Raw genomic sequence first — 18,036 nt, 5'->3', positions numbered from 1 at the left:
TTTTGCAATGCGACCATTTTATTTATGTCCCCACCAATGCCAGAATCAAACATACGCCCTTGTTTGGGGTTGTACATGGTGAGGGACAAGGAATGTGTTTCTTATACGTATGATATAAACCATATGCTGCTTCATATTACAAACCCTTGGGAAGGTAAAGTCAAGGCTTGCGTGTGAGCAAGGCTTAAATACTGTAGTACAGGGAAAATAGTTTCAGTTGGTCTTGAAGTTTTGTCCTGGGTTTTGTTCAGGATGGCTCACCAGGACTGCTCGGCTTTTATTTGTCTGGTTAATAAGTCTATCTTTTGAAAATGAAACCTACGGCTTGAGTATTTTATTCTTAAAGAACCCATAAAGAGAAGCACAACATTTCTTCATTGTTTCCTTGTTTTGTTTATGGATCGAGTACCTGTGTATGACCTTCTGCCTGTTTATGGATTATGATTGTGGATTACCCCTTTGCTTTTAATAAAAAATATTGCATTTGGATCCGCCACCTTGTCTTGCCTTGCTTCACCGTAACAACATACTGGCTAAGGTAAGAGGTTAAGTATTGATTTATGTTCCAGGTCGATATGATCCGACTCCAATATGTGTGTTCAATATGTTCAATTCCTCATAAAATAGTTGATAAGAAATACTCAGATGGTTAACTGCTTGTGCTAAGATTTCAAAATGTGGATGTAAGATCCATTTTCTGTCCCATAAGACCATGGAGTGCTTAGGATTTGCCAGTCATAGCAAAGCTTATTGATTTCTCAGTGCATGTATCACTCATTACCGCTGTTTATGGATTACTTTCAATAAAAGGGATTTAAGCCAACAGTGCATCCAGGAAACAATTTTCCAAATGCATAATAGAAATTGTATCACCCGTTCATTGCACAGTGCAAACAGTATATCAAGAAAGCAATACTCCAAATGTAGGATGGTGCGGATGGCTGCTTGATTGTTTAAAAGGATGCATTTAAATCTACATTTCATTTCAGTTTGCTTGGTGGACTTCGGCTGTTGCATCTATCAAAAACTCGTCCTCGCCTTCAAAGTCTCTGTCCTTCGAATGATCCAGCCAGAAAACTATTTCTATGGGTGCATCCCAATTTTCATTTAGTAACTAATGTCCAATGAACAGCTGATACATGAACCATGGATCTGAATGAAAACATACTGTGCGAATGGTTTGTGATTACAAACAAAGGTTAATGTCTGAAGAAGTGTAAGTAGGCTATTTTGTCCACATTATAGAGTAACAGTAAACTAACCTTAAGAATAACACAAATGCTAATTTTTATATTATTTTAATATTTTGATATTTTAACATTCTAATACAAATTTCTAGCATTGTTAGGTGCTTTTATTCTAATCAAATGATTGGTGCCCTTTGTTTTTAGGGATCAATTGTGACCCTGTCTGTGAAAACCCATATTTTTTTTAGATGTACTGTTATCGACATGAAATCAGCCTAATCTAAGAACGTTTTGTGAAAATATTACCTTAATTTTTTAAATATTGACTGAGTAATGTCATGTCATAGATTAAAAACATAGTGTAATTAATGTCTGTGACAGGACCGGTCGTTCTCTGAACTGAGATCTGTTTCAGTTTCACAACAAAATGACATGCGTGTGGAGAACTAGCGTCTGTCATACATGTGGAGAACGTGCGTTCGTCTTAACGTCATATACCTACCGTGTCTAATTTCAAAATAGTGCACATATAAACTGTTACACAGTTACTTGTATGAAGGGCTTGTGTTATTTAAGACACCATTCAAACAGTGTGGGCTGGAAAATCCGATCATTTAAGATGTTTTTAAATTAGATTAAGTAATTTCAATAGCAGATAGAAATATCATATAAATAGCTATTTAAAATAGCCTTTTCTAAACTTGTAAAATAAATATTTAACATCCTTGAGAAAAATCAAGACAATACAATGTGTGATCAAAAAAGTACTGTCACAACAAATGCATGCATTGGGACAGGAAGTACAGTATACTAAAATGAATAATAAAATAAACTGGCCGGGCATCCTTATGCTCTGTATATGTGTTAATATAACAATGAACTCCTAGCAAGCTCATATAAACTGACTGTCAATGCCAAAATGAAAGAGAACCAAACATATATAAAAGTAAATAAAAAATAAGACCGCCAGTAGGTGGCGGCAAGGCATCGCTTATTGGCAAATGTTCCACCTCTTTCAAAAGGACAAAATTATTTTCTAATGAATTTTTAAAGATGTAAACTACTTACTACAGGAACATAATTGTAAATATTAAAAAAAACTCACATTTTTGTCTCAGTTGGCAGATTTTCATTTAAAAATTATTTTCCAAATTAAAAACACAGAGTTGAAACATGTGAATTTAAATTTGCTGCATTATACATTCAAAATATAGGTAATTATAAGCGCTGTCGTTGGTTCATATGACATGTTATATTGTAATGTTTTAATTACACAATCTTGGCTGTAAATTATCTATAACAGGGGTTTTCAAACCTGTCTAGTTCTGCACATTTTGCATGTTTACCTTTTGTGACACACCTCATTCAGTTACCTTACACACCCAGTTCAGGTCTTGCAGTCTCTACTAATGAGCTGAAGATTTAAACATGTGTGTAATAAGGGAGATATCAGGCACGAGGGGGCAAAAGGGGGCATTGCCCCCTCAGATCTGATTTGTGCCCCCTCTTTTTCATTTTTGTATTCATGGTTAGAATGTTCAACCTTATCCCCATATTGGATTTAGAATGTTCAGTGTCGTGACATTACTGCCAGATTCAAACGCCTTTCGCGTTGGTTGATGCTGAGCCAGACGGACGAGCTCAGCGCTGTCATATATCAACACTATGGAGTGTTTTCAACCTCATAATGTTTATTTTAGATTTCAGACATTTAAATACACATAAGCACTGGTAAGACAATAGCCTACATTAAGTTTACACACTGATGTCTGTGGAAGCAGCAATACAAATTTATTCAAATAAGATAGTAATTTGCAAATAATAAATAAATATTATTTTCAAATAATAATATTTTGCCGACGTATGTAATTCATAGACAAACACAGTGGAAGTATAAAGTTTACTTTATTGTTATAAAGGTTATAATGATACCTGTTTGAAAGACGAGGATGCGCACCTGTCAATCAGCTATTACATAACAGAGCGAGGCCAGAGACGAACATGCTCTTAAACAGGAAATAATTTGTGCATCTTTAAATAACTCTAAGAATACATTTCCTTTAAATATAATTTTTGTCATAAAAAGTTTTAAGAGATAATAATGTTTTTTCCACTTTAATTGCTTAGACTTGTTAATGCGGTTAACAGAGTTTATTTCAGTAATATTGCTGTTTTTCCGGTAATAATAATACAATTTACATGTCAATCCTGCTTCCTTGTCCGTTTATTAATGTCATTATGCTTTTGTGTTAAGTTATATATGGATATTTATTGCCATATGAGACGTTCATTGCCGTTATATGAATACTCTCGTCTATTATTCAAATCATATGCAAAATAATTTGTGCATCTTTGAATAAGAGTAAGAATACAGTTCCTTTGAAAATAATTTTTGTCAAAGTTTTGATCAATAATAATGTTGTGAGGATATGTATTGCCATTGCCGTTGAATACTCTCATCTATAATATGGAATTCACATACATCAGTAGGAAAAATATAATGTGGTATACTGCAAAGTTTACCTGCTAATTATTATTTATGATATATGTGGAGATAAATAATCCTTGCAAATCTGCTGATTTGATCCATTCATGTCCTGCCCACCAGGCTAGAGATTTTAAACATACTTAATCCATATTTACTAGTCTATCATATAATATCTCATGATCCATCATCATTACATTTTGCTAGTCAGTTTCTGGTTACCTGTGCAGTTGCATATGGAGTGTTTTATGTATTATTAATTGATAAAGTACTAACTAGCTAACTAAATAACTGTCTGTTCATCAAAACCTTATGGCCAATGTGAAAATACTGCTCAGGTACACTTTTATGTTGACAACATGACTAAGCATTTTAACTTGTTTGTAAACAATGACACAAGGACTTGTCATTCTGTTTGCACTGATATGTTAATTAACATACTTTTGAGACATGAACAAAGGATTTTGAGCAAGTTGCATGTTTCAAACAAACTAACACAGATAATTATTAAATATTAAGTTAATGTAAATATCAACATTATTATATCTGGACAACTCAATAAAAAAAGTTTCAATAAATCAATTATTTAGAAGTTTTAACTTGCACTAATGCATTAAATGAAGTAGTGGCAACAGATCCCCTGAAATATTTTTTAGGGTCTGTACTGTATAATACAGTACCAGGCCTGAGTTAAAAACAGCCCAGCATTTACTAGAGTTTGAGGGAATATGCTTTTATGAAGTAAAATCCTGTTTGATCCTGGAGCAACATTCCAAAGATTACTGTAAAAAAAATTCTGTAGAAATTACAGTATTACTGGGTATTACTGGCAACTAGCTGCCAGTAACTCACTATAGATTTTACATTTATGTCATTTACTGGCAACAGTTTGTTAAATGAACATGAAACATTTACAATCTTTATCTTCTACAGTAAGTTACTGGCAACCAGCTGCATAATAACAGCAAATTTTAAACCCTACTAAAAAAATCCAGCAAAGACCAGCATAAGCTGGTAGCTGGTTTTAGCTGGTTTAAGGTGGCAGTAGCTGGTCTAGGCTGGTCCTCCCAGCTGGTGGGTCAGCTAGTCTTCCAGCCTGACCAGCTAAGTCCAGCTAGACCAGCTTAAAAAGTGACCAAAACAAGCAATACCAGCAAAAACCAAGCTGGGAGACCAGCTGGAGCCAGCTCACCAGCTTGTGCTGGTCTTGGCTGGATTTTTCAGTATTTGGTGTATAGCTCTATTAAACAGTCCATTTATCTTAAACAGTTTTAAATGTAATGACATTACATCCTCAGTAGTAGCCTAGTAGCAATCAGAAAAAAATAAAACACTAGTTTAATACAATAATAAAACACTTTATCTGAATTTTATTAGCATGTTTTATTTGACCCTCAGCAGATCGTATCATGACAATACATGACAGAACACTTTGATAACAACGTAACATCTAACATTGGGATACCCGACGTATGGTTCATTAACAGAAATTCAGCATTAGATATAATCAAATGTAGTCCTACATAAACGTTAGTTGCTGAAACGGAACTCTTAAACAAATACCTCGTCGAAAATAACAAATGTTTTGGGTTCCTATGTAATCTACGTGTTGTTTATTTTGCTTGTTATATAAATAAACTACTTTAAAAGGACTTTGTTGCTATTTATTCTTCGGAAGCCGCTCTTGTTGTTACTGCTGAAACCGTCTTCACGCGCCAGACAGAAGCACGTTCTCCACGAGCATGGCAGACGCATGTCCTTCAGACGTTTCTACTTACAGACGTTATCCACACGGTGATTTCTAACGTGACGCCTGTATAGATCAACAGCTACACGTTATTGACGTGTTTATGCGACGTGATACTTGCGTGTACGTCTCCATATAAAACAAATGGAGACGTACACGCACACATACACGTGTGTTATCTGTCGTCCTTGTCAGTCTCCTCTCCAATAGAGTCATTTGGAGCGCCATAATAGAGAGGCTACGTTAGCCGTCACAGGACAAACATGTCATTGTCTGAGACAACCTAGTGACAAATGCTCTCTGTAGAGCAGTTTGTCCGTTTAGGGCTACTGTAGAAACATGATGGCACAAAATGGTGGCTTCCATGTAAGGGGACCCGTGGTGTATTTAGATAAAACGTCTCATTCTAAGGTAATAAAAACAATACAGTTCATTTTATACTGTCATCTTTACACACCACTCATGATATAGTTTTAGTATATTATTTTGCATTGATGTAAAAGGATCCTTCTAAAATTTGCACACTGCACCTGTAACTTATCAGGTTTGACAGCGTAGGGAGAGGGGGAGACGAGAAACAGATGGTGAGGTGTATCTCCAAACAGTGGGAATTAGATGTAAACTCTTTGAGAAAGATTTCAGATGTTGACTCTTACAGGAATTTAATGTTTTTTTAGATAATAGTTCCCTCTGGATTCAGCCATTTGGTGTCAGTCTTACAGCTCCAAGGGACGCTGTTAAAATGTTTCGATTGTTTGGATAAAGACACGATGACGCAGATTTCGATGTCACTCATAAACACTGATACATGAATGTCATTGAAGTTACACATGGCTTTAAGTAACAAAATGGACCTCAAAACATGCAGCCTATACAGTAAGTTATATAAAATACTTTAATAACATTAAACATTCCACTTTTTTGAAAATATGCTCATTTTCCAGCTCCCCTAGGGTTAAACATTTGTTTTTTTACCGTTTTTGAAATCCATTCAGGTAATCTCTGGGTCTGGCGTTAACACTTTTAGCATAGCTTAGCACAATCCATTGAATCTGATTAGACCATTAGCATCACGCTGAAAAATAACCAAAGAGTTTTGATATTTCATCCTATTTAAAACTTGACTCTTCAGCAGTTACATCCTGTATTTAGACCGACAGAAAATTAAAAGTTGTGATTTTCTAGGCAGATATGGCTAGGAACTATACTCTTATTCTGGCATTATAATCAAGTGCTGAGTCCCAATAAGCATACTATCCATCCTAAATAGTATTGGAAACTAGAATTAGTACGTCCCAAAACGTAGTATGTTGAAATGAGTATCCCAAAGATACCCGGATGGTCTACTATTTCCGGTTAGATTTCGAAGTGCAGATCGATCCACACTCTAACGGCTAATATTGCCCACAAACCATTGCGTGCGGGAGGGAGGAGCTTTGTGGTGATGTAAATATGGCAGCCAGACGCAGCAGCGGAGATGCGCCCTCAGCTTTTAAGTGTAAGAATTCAAATGTTTAACCCTAATTAAAGTTATCTTTCATTGTGTCGTAATATTCGGTTGATGTTGTGAAAATAAAGTACCATGGCTGTTGTACTGTGTCATGCATGTGTCTTTTTATGTATTTCTTTTTATGTTTCTGTCTTAGATTTATACCTTACTATAAACCCTTATGAAAATAAACACCTTTTACTACACTAACCATAGTTTAACCACACTGACTTATTTGTAGTAATACTGTGGCTGTACAAATGTTAACTTTATTAAGAAATATGGTTACTAAACTTTTACTATAGTAAAAGCATGGTTCATTTTCATCGCAGTATTTTTGATTTGCATACATAAGTATAAAATAAGCATAAAATACGTTAAACAATAGTTATACTTTAAACTTTAACTATTTTGACTTTAAAATAAGCTTTCGTTACACACATTGTTGCACATGAACATCATAACCAGCCGCCTCACAAACGACCTGCGTTTGGTGTGCGTAACTAGGCAACCACGTTGTCGTTCACGTTGCATGACGTCATCGAAGTACGTCCCAGAACGTGCATACTCTTTTGCTACACACTCAAAAGTACGTACATTTTCCTCACAAAAACAGTACATACTTTTAGGTTGTAGTATAAGTAGGCGAATTGGGACTCAGCAAAGGACTTTGCTGCTGTAACATGGCTACAGCCGGCGTGTGATATTACGCAGTCGCCAAAAAATAGTCCCTTGCTTTTGAAAGTAACCAAGATGACTATTTTCGGGCAGTGCGTAATATTTTCGGGCAGTGCGTAAAGTCCTTGATTATTACACCAGTTTGAGAGTATATTTCACATATGAAATATGTGAATATTAAATGATATTAAAAAATATGGGGGGGTGATAGTGTAAATTAAGTGTAACTAACTTTCTTACAGTAAAACATATCTCAAAGTGATGCATATCTGCAGAAAGTAGAGAGTCTAAGCTTTCAAACAGTTCCTCATATGTGGTACTGGGTCCATGACAGACCATTCAAAATTAAAGGAATATTTTATATTAAGTCAAAATAAGATAATTCTGGACCTGGTACAGGGTCCACAGAGTCAAACAAGTTAATATTCTGTCCATAGGCAACAGTAAATAATAATAATAATAAATACAGGATGTAACTACAAAAGAATCAAGTTTTAAATAGGAAAAATCGTAACTTTAATATTCTGTCCATAGGCAACAGTAAATAATAATAATAATAAATACAGGATGTAACTACAAAAGAATCAAGTTTTAAATAGGAAAAATATCTAAATTCTTTGGTTATTTTTTAGCGCGATGCTAATGGTCTAATCAGATTCAATGGATTGTCCTAGGCTATGCTAAAAGTGCTAGCGCCAAACCCGCGGAGATCAGCTGAATGGATTCCAAAACGGTAAGATTCAAATGTTTAACTTTAGGGGAGCTGGAAATGAGCATATTTTCAAAAAAAGTGAAATGTAACAATAAATATATTTAATAAAACAATCTATTAGTCTAAGTCATTTTGCTGTCTTTTTTTTAGATAAGATCAAGTCGTATAATTGTTAACCAGATGAAATTTTTTTAACATATTTTATTTTGGGAAATAAAATATTTCCCAAAATTTTTGGCTACGCATAAAATATTTTCTTAAATTCATTTGGTTTCATTCATGAAACAACTTGCTTTGGGATCCTGTATGCCTTTTTTTGTAATATTGAGATTTTGTACGGTACATCAAAATATGTTAATTTTCATAGCCTATTTAATCTCTTAATCTTACCAATTGTTTTCATAACATTTCTTTTCATCAAATACTTTTCATTAAATCATATTTAAAATGCTATGGGCTTGTCTTATTCTTGAAAAGTTGCAGATTTATTATCATTGAATGTTTTTCTTTATTGTAACATCTGTTATGATATTTCAAAAGAATTACAAACATCTAATTAATGAACACTATGTCAATGACAAAATTTTATTTCACAGTTCACAGGCAGAGATGCCTAAAGTTGATGTTTACTGGCCTGTTACTTGGAATTACAGGATTTTTGGTAAGACTAGAAATAAGTCATTTGAATATCTGAAAATCATGTCTGATCATGTACTGTAGGTGTATCTTATTCAGTCATTATTCTATATATACTTTTGGGACCAAGCAAGGCTCTGTACTACTTTGCATACATTTAATACCAGTATAATTATTAATCTTGTAGGTTGTATGGACTTACGTTGAAAGTCAAGAAGGGAAACAACCTCCAATCAGCATTTTGTTTCAGCACTTTGCCAAACTTTTCAACTCCAGAAACAACTTCACATCTCCTGCTGATGTTCTGCTAGAAATCACTTCTGAAGACTCAGAGTCAAATTCAAGTTCATTTTACTCTGAATTTGGAATCAGTTCAGAAAGTTACTCCAGTTTACAGCAGGAACTCTTCTGGGCTGAACCAGACAGATCAATCACAGATGTGTCTATGAGTACAAGTTCGGCTCACTCCACTTTCATCATTCAGAACCTGAAAGACAGCTACCAAATAGGAGAGGAGCTTTTTGTTACTATCCATGCCAGGGACTTTAACAATGAATCTAAACGTTATGGAGGAGATTTCTTTCAAGCAAAGCTTTTCTCATCCAGAAGTCCCCAAAAGGTACTGTACCTCTTACATGTTTGCTGTATCAGTGATGTTAACTGAGTACTGATCTTTATATGATCTAATGTTCTTCTGTCACAGGCCAGTGTGTTTGGGGAGGTGGTGGATTTGCTCAATGGCTCTTACTCTGTGCGTTTTCTTCTGCCGTGGGTTGGACAGGCACAGGTGGCTGTGCGTCTGATCCACTCCAGTGAAGCTGTGCAGGTCCTCAAGCATCACAGAGAAACTGATTCAGACAGAGTTTACTTTAATGGATATTTTGAAGGACTAGGACCAAATGGAAACAAGTTGAAAGAAACAGTGACGTGTAATGTGAAGTGGGACCAGAATGGACTGGAGAGGATGGGGACTGGAGATTGCTGCTGTGATTACAAAGATTTTCGCAGTGGAGAAGAATGGCGCTGTCAGAGACCCAAATCCCTGCCATGCAGCGCTCGTGTCTATCACTCTATGGGCGGGTATATTAAACGCGTGACGGCCAAAGAAGCAATGTTTATGTAAGAGTCATTTTTTTGCATTAAAAGTGCATCCTATTTAGCATTTTTTAAGCATATAGCATGAACACTGAAGGGAAAAACCAATCAGTTATGTTATTTTTGACAGGAGTGAAACCAACAAAGAGATCAATGGACAAAGAACACCGATCAAGATTCTTCCTTCCAATGAAACAGTAAGAATTGATATGATATGTCAGGAATGGCTGAGGAATGAACCCAGGCGCAGACAGAGATGAACCAACACTAACTTTATTATACAAAAAAAAAAACAAGAAAACAAAACCTACGAGAGGGCAAACAGCATAATACAGATGAAACAAAAACACTAACAGGACTAGACTAAACACTGAACTAGACAATTACATGCACAACTCTAACAAAAACTTCACTTGACTCTAAACTAGACAGGATAACTTACGGGCAAGACACAAAGCAAAACAAATGTAGACAGAACACAGAGCGCAAGGACTTTAAATAGGGAGAACAAATGAAGGGAACAGGTGACAATGATTAAACAATAAAGACAAGATGATTACAAGGGAGCGAGCGGGGTAAAAGTGAGGAGACACGGGAAAAGCGTGGTCTAATAAAACAATACTGAGACCACGCGTTTCCACACAAAACATTGTACTGTCAGAACCCTGCCATACTGAACTAGATATTAATACTAAACAAGACTCTGGCAGGATCCTGACAGTACCCCCCCCTCAAAGGACGCCACCTGGCGGCACTCAAGGGGAGACACAAGACAGACTGAACACTAGACAGAAACCATGAAAACATTACAAATACTAACAATGGTAAACAAGCAATAATAACAAATGGGTTGAGATAATAAAAATAACAAACAGGGGGGGGGGGGCAAAGTTGGAATGAGGTCCAGGCTGGGTGGGGCATGAGTTGTAGTTGAGGGCTGGGAGTGAGGAGTCCGGGCAGGCTTGATGAGGTTCTTAGGAGGGGTAACAGTGGGTGGCAGGACAGAGGGGAACAGAGCAGGGTTTACCGGCTGAGGGGAAACAGGAAACTGGACAGACGTGGGCGAGACAGAAACAGAGGGTGATCCAGGTTGGCTTGGGACAGGGGATGAGGTTCCCGAAGGCATGGACACAGCAATCGAAGACCAAGAGGACTGACAGGGCGACAAGGGTGAGGCTGACAAGGGGGGGCAAACAGGGAGCAACACAGGGGTTGCTGCGGCCTGCAGCGGAGACAAGACAGGGGAAGCTGCTGCAGGCTGTGACGACGGGACAGAAAACGAGACCGACTTATGAGGTTGACAGGGAGGATGCGGCGGCTGCGGAGCTGGCTGCGGCGGCAGGAATGGCTGAGGAACGAACCCAGGCGAAGACAGAGATGAACCAACACTAACTTTATTATACAAAAAACAAGAAAACAAAACCCACGAGGGGGCAAACAGCATAATACAGATGAAACAAAAACACTAACAGGACTAGACTAAACACTGAACTAGACAATTACACGCACAACTCTAACAAAAACTACAATTGACTCTAAACTAGACAGGATAACTTACGGGCAAGAAACAAAGCAAAACGAACGTAGACAGAACACAGAGTACAAGGACTTTAAATAGGGAGAACTAATGAGAGGAACAGGTGACAATGATTAGACAATAAAGACAAGATGATTACAAGGGAGAGGGGTAACAGTGACGAGACACGGGAAAAGCGTGGTCTAATAAAACAATACTGAGACCACGCGTTCCCACACAAAACATTGTACTGTCAGAACCCTGCCATACTGAACTAGATATTAATACTAAACAAGACTCTGGCAGGATCCTGACATGATAGCCTTTTAGACCGTATGTGATACATTTACACTGCCTGCAACATAACTGGAGTCAGAAAGTCCACGTAAAGAATTGATCAATGGATTTCTATGCATTTGTGATTAGCTTTATTTAATAAATATGATTATCTTTATATGAAATTAAATATTGTGAAACTTAGCTAGCACTACAGTAAATAATTTGAATCTTCCAGTATGGAATTTTTTTTAAACCTTCATACTGCATTTTTAGGTTTTATTTATCGTAAAAACCCTGCAGCTAGAAAACGAGTTTTATTGTTAGCTTCTATAGCTTTACATTATCAATTTCAACTGTGACTTGTAGAAATGCATTTCGTTTACTTAACCCATTTAATTAAAGGTCACGTTCTTCCTGATCCCATTTTTTACCAACTTTAGTTAGTGTGTAATGTTGCTGTTAGAGCTTAAATAATACCTGCAAAATGATAAAGCTCAAAGTTCACTGCCAGGCGATATATTTTCTTTAACAAAATTCCCCTTTCAAAGCCTACAACGAACAGCCGGTTTTGACTACAGCCCTATACTTCCTGCTTTAAAGATCCTCAATAAAAGAGTTTTTGACTAAACTCCGCCCACAGGAATACATCAGTCGCCAGCTCTGGCTGAAACGGCTCTGCATGCTGCTGTCGAATCACAACACACTAAACAAACTACACAATTGTTACAGAACTCGTTACATATTTCGGACTTCATAGATCAAGGAAGACTGTTTTTAGGACAGTGAAAGCAGTGGTATAGAGATAAATAAATTGTGTGAAAAAGAATGTGGCTTTTTTACACGTGAAACATGAACACATGTTATATTGCGCACTGTAAACACATTCAAAGAAACAAAAATACAGGAAGAACGGTTAACTTTAAATTGGCATTATGAAAATACAATTTCAACGTAAAGTTTCACTTTTGTCTGCAGATATAACACAGAAATGTCGTCCTGGTTTGCACTCACCAGTTCCAGCTGGGTTTTACCTGAATGATGTTTGGGAGTCCTTTGTGTGTAGAACCCGTAATTTTACTACCGAAACAACAAGACAGTGCCTGAAAGACAAACACATCCACATGATGGGAGACTCTACTTTGAGACAGTGGTTTGACTTCTTGCTGAAAGCAGTACCAAGTGAGATTCTTACTATAAATTAAAAGCATTGAATGTTTACTGGTTCAGTAAGATTTTAGCTTAATTAGTTAATTTGACTCAGTCATGGTAAGTGTTGGGTAAGTTACTCAAAAATAAAGTAATTTGTTACTAATTACATCTTCATTCATGTAATTAGATTACTTTACAAACTAGAAAAATGCATTTCCAGAGGAACTGCAAAAGTGTGCTTGCTCTGGTGCGGTCACTAACGTGATTTGTGAAATGTAAAATTTTATGAATTTTTATAAATGTTAAATCTTTTCGTTGGAGGGTGTGTCCGTGGTGTCCTGACAAAAATTTCTGCGTTTTCGCCATGAAACAGGAAGTTGTTATAAGGCATACAATGTCCAATCTGCCCCACGCTTAACATGTTTCACAAGGGTCTTGGCCTGAACACATCAACATGGCAACTCAGTAACATTCAGTAACAGTCATAGTGCCACCTAGAGCCAGCAGGAAATGCCATGTTTTACTCAGTGATTTACTTCTCTAAGAGATTTTATCAAATCATCATCATATTTGGTCACACTGATCTTAAGGACTTTGCGATGATAAATAGCGAAGATCTTGACTTTTCGTTAAAGGGCGTGTCTGTGGCAGCCTGGCAAACTGTGATGTTTTGACATGAAACAGGAAGCTGTTGTAATTCAGGCATACATTGTCCGATCTGCCCCCGACTTCACATGTTTGATAAAGGTCTTGGCCTGAACACATCAACATGGCATAATTCAGTAACAGTCATAGTGCCACCTAGAGGCAGCAGGGAATACCATGTTTTACGCTGTGACCTACTGCTCTTAGAGATTTAACCATATCAACATCATATTTTATCAGTCTAATCTCAAGACCTTTTGTGATGATAAATAGCGATGACCTTGACTTTTTGTTAAAGGGCGTGTCAGTGGTAGCCTCATAAAGTATCGCTAAATGAATTGCATTTTTGACAGCCTAAACAAGCTCAAAAAGTCACACGTATTAAATGTGGCTAAAATTTTCATTTGATATAGGCTTCAAATCTGGGGGTGTAAAAATGGTTCTATAGCGCCACCTACAAAAATTTAAATAAGCAGCCCCCCCACGCTAAATGAACAGATACGAAATGTGGTAGGATCATGTATCACCCAAAGACCTACAAAAAAGTCTCTTGGAGCCAAGCTCTAAACCCCACAGGAAGTGGGACATTTTTTATTTTCTCTGTAGTTTGAGTGCAAATTTTGCCATTTCTGGGCTTTGTACTTCAACAAACTCCTCCTAGAGAATTTATCAGATCATTATCATATTTGGTCTGTGTCATCTAAAGGCCTTTGCGATGCTAAATTGCGGAGATCTTGACAATTCGATGAAGGGTGTGTCCTTGGCAGCCTGCCAAATTTCTCTGTTTTGCAATAAAACAGGAAGTTGTTCTAACTCAGGCTTAAAACGTCCAATCTTACCCCGCTTTACAAGTTTCATAAGTGTCCTGGCCTGAACACATCAACATGGCAATATTGAGTAAAAGTTAGAGCGCCACCTGCTGGCAGCAGGAAATGCTATGTTTTACACTGTGATTTACTTGATTCAGCCTTCCAGGTACGTTCAATACGCTATTGTGTATCGTGTAAATAACTGTTTGTATTCATTAACATACGAACACCTATTTTTAATAAATGCAATTTATACTCCGCAGCAACTTATTAAAATATGGTAATTGTTCTACAGTCCATACACAACATTTAGTTTATTTACTTTAGAAGTAAATGTAATTAAATTACTGGAAAAGTAAGAGTAATCCCTTACTTTACTTTTTCAAGGAAAAAATAAATTACAGAAACTAATTACTTAGTAACTACACCCAACACTGGTCATGGTTTATATGTCGATACCAAATGACAAATACAAATTTTGGGATCATCATTGTTGGTGGTTTTCACTGCAGCTTTAAAGCGGATGGACCTGCATGTTCAATATGAGGCAGGGCCTCTTCTAGCAGTGGATGTGGAGAACAACATTGACTTACACTGGAGGGCTCACGGTCTTCCTCTACGCTGTCTGAAAACAGAAGTGACTAATCTGCACTACGTCAGTAATGAGATTGACGATCTGACTGGAGGACCTCACACTGTTATTGTATTTAATCTGGGGCCACACTTCACAACATACCCTCTCGATATCTACACCCACAGAGTGTTGAGGATCCGCAAAGCTGTGCTAGATATGTTACAACGGGCACCAGAAACTACCGTTATAATCAAGACTGTCAACACCGGCTATAAGGTAAGAAGTTAATAATATCAAAGAAAATAGTTTGCATGTATGTGTATATTTACACTGTTAGACTTTTTATTGTATATGCAGGGCCGGCGTCAAGGGGGGGCTTTCGCGGGGCGTGCCCCCCAAAGAGGTTGTTGCACCCCCCTACACAGTTTTTTTTATTAATTTAATACATATATCAAAAATTATTAAAATAAATTAAACATTGAATGTTTCATGACTTTTAATGTAATCAAATGAGGAGAATATAGTTGATATATGTTTTTTTTATTAAAATAGACCAGTTTCTCTGTTGTATTGCGGCGTCTCATGCGTCTTTACGTCTTTAGCATATTAATGTGACTTGATACTAGCAACGTGTTTATCGCGGCATTTTATGGATCGTTTAAAATATGAATATTAGAACATTTAGAACGAACCAGCACCGCCTGCTGCATCTGACTTCATGCAAACACCGATTGGCTCAAACTCGGAGATTAGAGGTCGAGGCAGAATTTTCAAATCTACAGGACACTGTTTTAAGGAAGCTTAATGTTCGCACACGCCGCCTTCAGCTTTTTTAAAAAGGTAAGTTACACTGTAAATAAAAAAAATAACATAAATTTAAATCTACAGTAAATTACCGGCAACCCAATAACATTGTAATTTCTACGAATTGTTTTTACAGTGTAGCGTTGTTTTCATTTACGCAAGCTTAAATGTGAACTGTATGTAAACAGCATTGCGACGTGATTATGGTAATACTGATTAGTTTGTGATCTTCTGCACTTTATACGGAAAAAAGTGGACAGTCTGTACCAGTTGTATGAGTGCTCGCACTGTATTTGTTGTTTTAATGCTTTGTTTTGCAAGTTATTGTTGCTAATTTCGTGCCCCCCCAACCCCTGTAAATCACTGTAAATTAAATGTTAATACCCATAATGCAATGCATATTACAGTAATGAACTGTAAAAGAAAATGATGGTATTTTACTGGGCATTTTGTGGTTAGTAACTGTAGAAATTACAGTTAAATCTAACAGTGTAGCCTAAGGTGTGTTTCTGTCTTTGTAATAGGATGTGTTTGGCAGTGACTGGTATTCTCTGCAGTTGGACAGAATCCTACGGTGGGCTTTTCAGCATGTTGGTGTTTATATTTTGGATGTTTGGCAAATGACAGCCTGTCACTACAACAAAGAGGACATTCATCCAGGTCCTGTTATCATCAAAAATGAGATAGACATTTTTCTTTCTTTCATTTGCCCTGAATGATTTTGTCAGGAGCAATCAAGAGATAAAAAAGGAGATTTTTACATTCATTTTTGTTTTCACCACAGTGTGCAATTAAAGGTTATGATTTAAATTAGATGTTTGATCCAAGATGATAGCATTGTAGCATTCTGACTTCTTGGAGACACATAGGAACATTTTCCTCTTATTCCATCTCATAAATGTTCTGCTATGCATACAGGGATTCTGCATCTACAAACATTTCGGAATGTACAGCATTTAAAGCACATGGATTGCACAATATTTCCTAATTCTCTCATCTGGGTATGGCTTTCTTTTAATTAATTATTTGGTAACACTTTACAATAAGGTTGTATTTGTTAACTAACATAAATAATTGTACTAACATTTAAGGACAAGTTCGGAATTTTACACTTAACTCTTTCACCGCCAGCATTTTTTAAAAAAGTTGCCAGCCAGCGCCAGCGTTTTTCATGATTTTCACCAAAGTTTAATGCCTTCCAGAAAATGTTCTTCTTTAAATATATAAACATACAATATATCAAATGAAAGAACAGACCCTCTGCTTTCAAAAAAAAAAAAAAAAAACGTTTCATCCTACCTTGAGTAGTTCTTTTGTAATCCGCTTTTTAATATGGGTAGGTTTCTGCAAAAACACCACATTTTGAGCAAAAAGCAGAGATAATTAAATTTTTGTGACTGACTTTTCAAAGAGATCCCATTCAGAGCGATCTTAAAAACAGACATGCAGCAGCTTGCCAGAGGGCAATACTTACGGGTTTAAAAAGTTGCGGATAGTGGATAATAGCGGTATTGCGGAAAGATGGAAATACTCGTCATTGGCGGGGAAGCGTTTTCTCTTGATTGATGAGATATCTCGTCAATGGCGGGGAAAGAGTTAAAGCCCTGTTTTCGGATTGTTTGTGGTGAGGTGGAGCGGTTTTGACTGGGGTTTCGACGTGTGCGTCTGCCCCGGGGGTTTTCGGGTGTTTGTGTTTCGCCTCCTACCTCTGCGGTGGGTGTGTGGGTGCACTGGAAGAATCCTTCCTATAATGCATTGGGCTTTCGTTTGCAGGGGCGTGGGGCTCACCGAGTGGTCGGGGGTGTTCACTGGTGTGCTCGCACGAAAATCGCTGCAAAAGATGCTTTCCTACAGGTGTTTTAGCATTCGTTGTTAACTTGTGGACCTATTTTTCCAAACGCCTCACACCCGTATATTCTTCCGCTGAGAGCTTGAATAATAGACACTCCAGCCCAGTTGGTGGCGCTAATCCGTCTTTGCCAATTGCAAGAATAGAAACAAAATTCCCGGTGCGGAGTAATACCGTACCTCACAGCACATCTAATACAAGTCAATGGAGTTGGCAAAAACTACGATAAAACCTGTTGGAAGGCTTTTGCAGCGATTTTCGTGTGGGCGTGTCGGTGGGCACCCCTGGCCACTCGGTGTGTTTCACGTCTTTGTGGGCGGGGGTTTGGTGCATTTTGGGAGGGATTGTTCCGGTGCACCTGTGCACCCGTTGTGGAGGTGGG

The 18,036-nt window shown here is 37.2% G+C and overlaps 1 protein-coding gene across 1 annotated transcript; it reads left to right on the top strand.

Annotated features, from left to right (window-relative positions):
• Positions 1-393: 393 nt before the first annotated feature.
• On the top strand, positions 394-18,036 carry LOC129436610 (NXPE family member 3-like). The gene is made up of 8 exons (XM_073857650.1): positions 394-538; positions 8,895-8,959; positions 9,122-9,553; positions 9,638-10,053; positions 10,160-10,228; positions 12,798-13,003; positions 14,940-15,277; positions 16,330-18,036. The coding sequence occupies exons 2-8, from the start codon at positions 8,921-8,923 to the stop codon at positions 16,522-16,524; spliced, it is 1,695 nt and encodes a 564-aa protein (XP_073713751.1). The 5' UTR covers positions 394-538; positions 8,895-8,920; the 3' UTR covers positions 16,525-18,036.

Source organism: Misgurnus anguillicaudatus, chromosome 19 (genome assembly GCF_027580225.2).
Source record: "Misgurnus anguillicaudatus chromosome 19, ASM2758022v2, whole genome shotgun sequence".
In the NCBI taxonomy this organism is placed as follows: Eukaryota; Metazoa; Chordata; class Actinopteri; order Cypriniformes; family Cobitidae; genus Misgurnus; species Misgurnus anguillicaudatus.
Note: the sequence above shows the minus strand (reverse complement) of the source record. Positions and strands in the feature narration are given on the sequence as shown.